We start from the raw sequence: 2,038 nt of genomic DNA on the forward strand, positions 1-2,038 counted from the left end.
AGACCCCAGAAACCCATTTATGAGCTCACTGAGACCCCAGACCCCATTTAGGAACTCATTGAGACCCCAGACCCTCATTTAGGAGCTCACTGAGAGCCCGGACACCGATTTAGGAGCTCGTTGAGACCCCAGACCCCCATTTAGGAACTCACAGAGACCCCAGATCCCCATTTAGGAGCTCATTGAGTCCCCAGACCCCCATTTATGAGCTCACTGAGACCCCAGACTCCATTTAGGAACTCATTTAGACCCCAGACGCCCATGTAGGAGCTCATTGAGACCCCAGACCCCCATTTAGGACCTCATTGAGAAGGATGTCAGGCTTCAATCCTGCAAAGAGCTGGTGCTGGAGCATGGGCTGCTCGAGGGGAGAAGCATCCACGTCCCCCAGACTTGAGGTACTGATGCGATGCAACCAAAGCGGGCCAATGTGCCCCCAAAAAAGAGCAAAAGACAGAAATTTACTGAAGTAACCAAAATTTGTGCTTTCTTCCTTGGATTCCAACCCCAGCCACGCTCGGGTCGGCATTTCAGCCCCAATGTGGACAACCCCTGGCAAGCTTAGTTTTGCCAGCTCAGCTCTTCAAGCATTTTTGGGGCGGAAAAAACCTCCTCCCTCCAGCAGTCCCCAATTTCAGCGCTTTTATCCCCATTTCCCACAGCACATCACTCTCATCCCCGCAAGGGACGACATCACCCCGAGGTCCCATTGCTGCTCACCCTATCCTGATCCTTTGCTTTTTTTTGGGGTGGTGGGGGGGGTGTTGTTATTTCTGCAGAAATTCCTGGCCAACCACATCATGGAGATCCGGGTGTTCTGGCTGGGGCTGAGCGACATGCACCGAGAAGGCGACTGGCAGTGGCTGGATGGCCGAGCCCTCTCTCTCTCGTACGTTTTCCAGCAGGTTGCCATGCACAGTTTTGTGGCAGCACGAGGGGAAAGGTGGGAGGAACCACGAGAATTTGGTGTTTTTTCCCCCCCCAAAATCGCTTTGGTTTTGGGGCTGGAAACGGAGGGGGATGAGGACGCGCGAGGAGCCGCGGCTGGGTTGTGGTCGGGGGGGGGGGGGGTGGTTTCTTGTTGGTGTTTCTGCTCCTGTGGGATTTGGGGAAAGGCATTGAGATGGACACGGGGCCTCTGCGGGGTTGGAAAGGGGAGAGCAGAGGTGGAAGAAGAGCGTGTTGAATGGGGAAAGGATTTAGGGGATCCTTGCCCCGAGAGAAGAGGAGACGCAGCGGGGTTGGGGTCGAACCATCCGATAACCGAAAACCTTCCGCAAAATACCCCCCAAAAACCCAAACCAAAGACCCCAAACCCATCCAACCGGGACGGTTTCCAAATGCTGAGCTTCCCCCAACTCCCCCAGGTTCTGGAGGAGCGGGGAACCCAACAACGTGGGCCAGCACGGCGAGGACTGTGCCACCGTGTCCTCCAGCGGGCTCTGGAACGACGCCACCTGCACCAACCCCGAGGCCTGGATCTGCGAGCGCAGCTGCTAGGGGGAAAAAGAGTAAGAAAAGGAAAGAGAACGCGCACCTAAAAACATTTAAAAAAAAAAAAGGGGGGGGGGAAAAAGGGGAAAAAAAACAGAGACAAAGAGGAAAAACCGAGCGCGGGATGGAGGAGGAGGAGGCGGCGCCGGCGGGTGAAGGGCGACGCGCGGCGATGGCCGTGGAGGAGGTGCAGGAGTGGGAGCTGGAGGCTGTGATGGAAACGGGAGGAAAAATGGACAAGGAATCGTCCAAGGGAAGCAGGAACGTGGGGGATTTGGACCCTGATGGGGTTCGCTGTGGGAAAAGAAGGGGTCAGCGTGGGAAGAGAGGCTGGGATCGGGGCGCAGCGGGCGGGGGTGGCGGCGAGGGGAGGATGCTGAGACGTCGGGGCTGTTTGTTTGTTTGTCTGTCCCCGCTTTGGGACCTGCTTTCCCACCGCTCCACGCGCCGTCCCTCGCAATAAAATCTCCGGATCTCATTTTTTTGACCCAAACCGTCGTGATCTGAGCCCGTTTCGGCCGCGCTCAGGAGGGGTTGGGGGGAG

At 56.9% G+C, this 2,038-nt stretch overlaps 1 protein-coding gene across 1 annotated transcript in view; it reads left to right on the plus strand.

Moving 5' to 3' along the window:
- The window catches only part of LOC110391244 (C-type lectin domain family 4 member G-like), a gene marked incomplete in the record, with an annotated part of 11,412 nt that extends 9,425 nt beyond the window's left edge, over window positions 1-1,987 (plus strand). The window contains 2 exon segments of the mRNA XM_021383055.1: window positions 780-889; window positions 1,368-1,987. Coding sequence (XP_021238730.1) covers window positions 780-889; window positions 1,368-1,500 — 243 coding nt within the window.
- Between the last annotated feature and the right edge of the window lie 51 nt (window positions 1,988-2,038).

This window comes from Numida meleagris, unplaced genomic scaffold (assembly GCF_002078875.1).
Source record: "Numida meleagris isolate 19003 breed g44 Domestic line unplaced genomic scaffold, NumMel1.0 unplaced_Scaffold328, whole genome shotgun sequence".
Taxonomy (NCBI): domain Eukaryota; kingdom Metazoa; phylum Chordata; class Aves; order Galliformes; family Numididae; genus Numida; species Numida meleagris.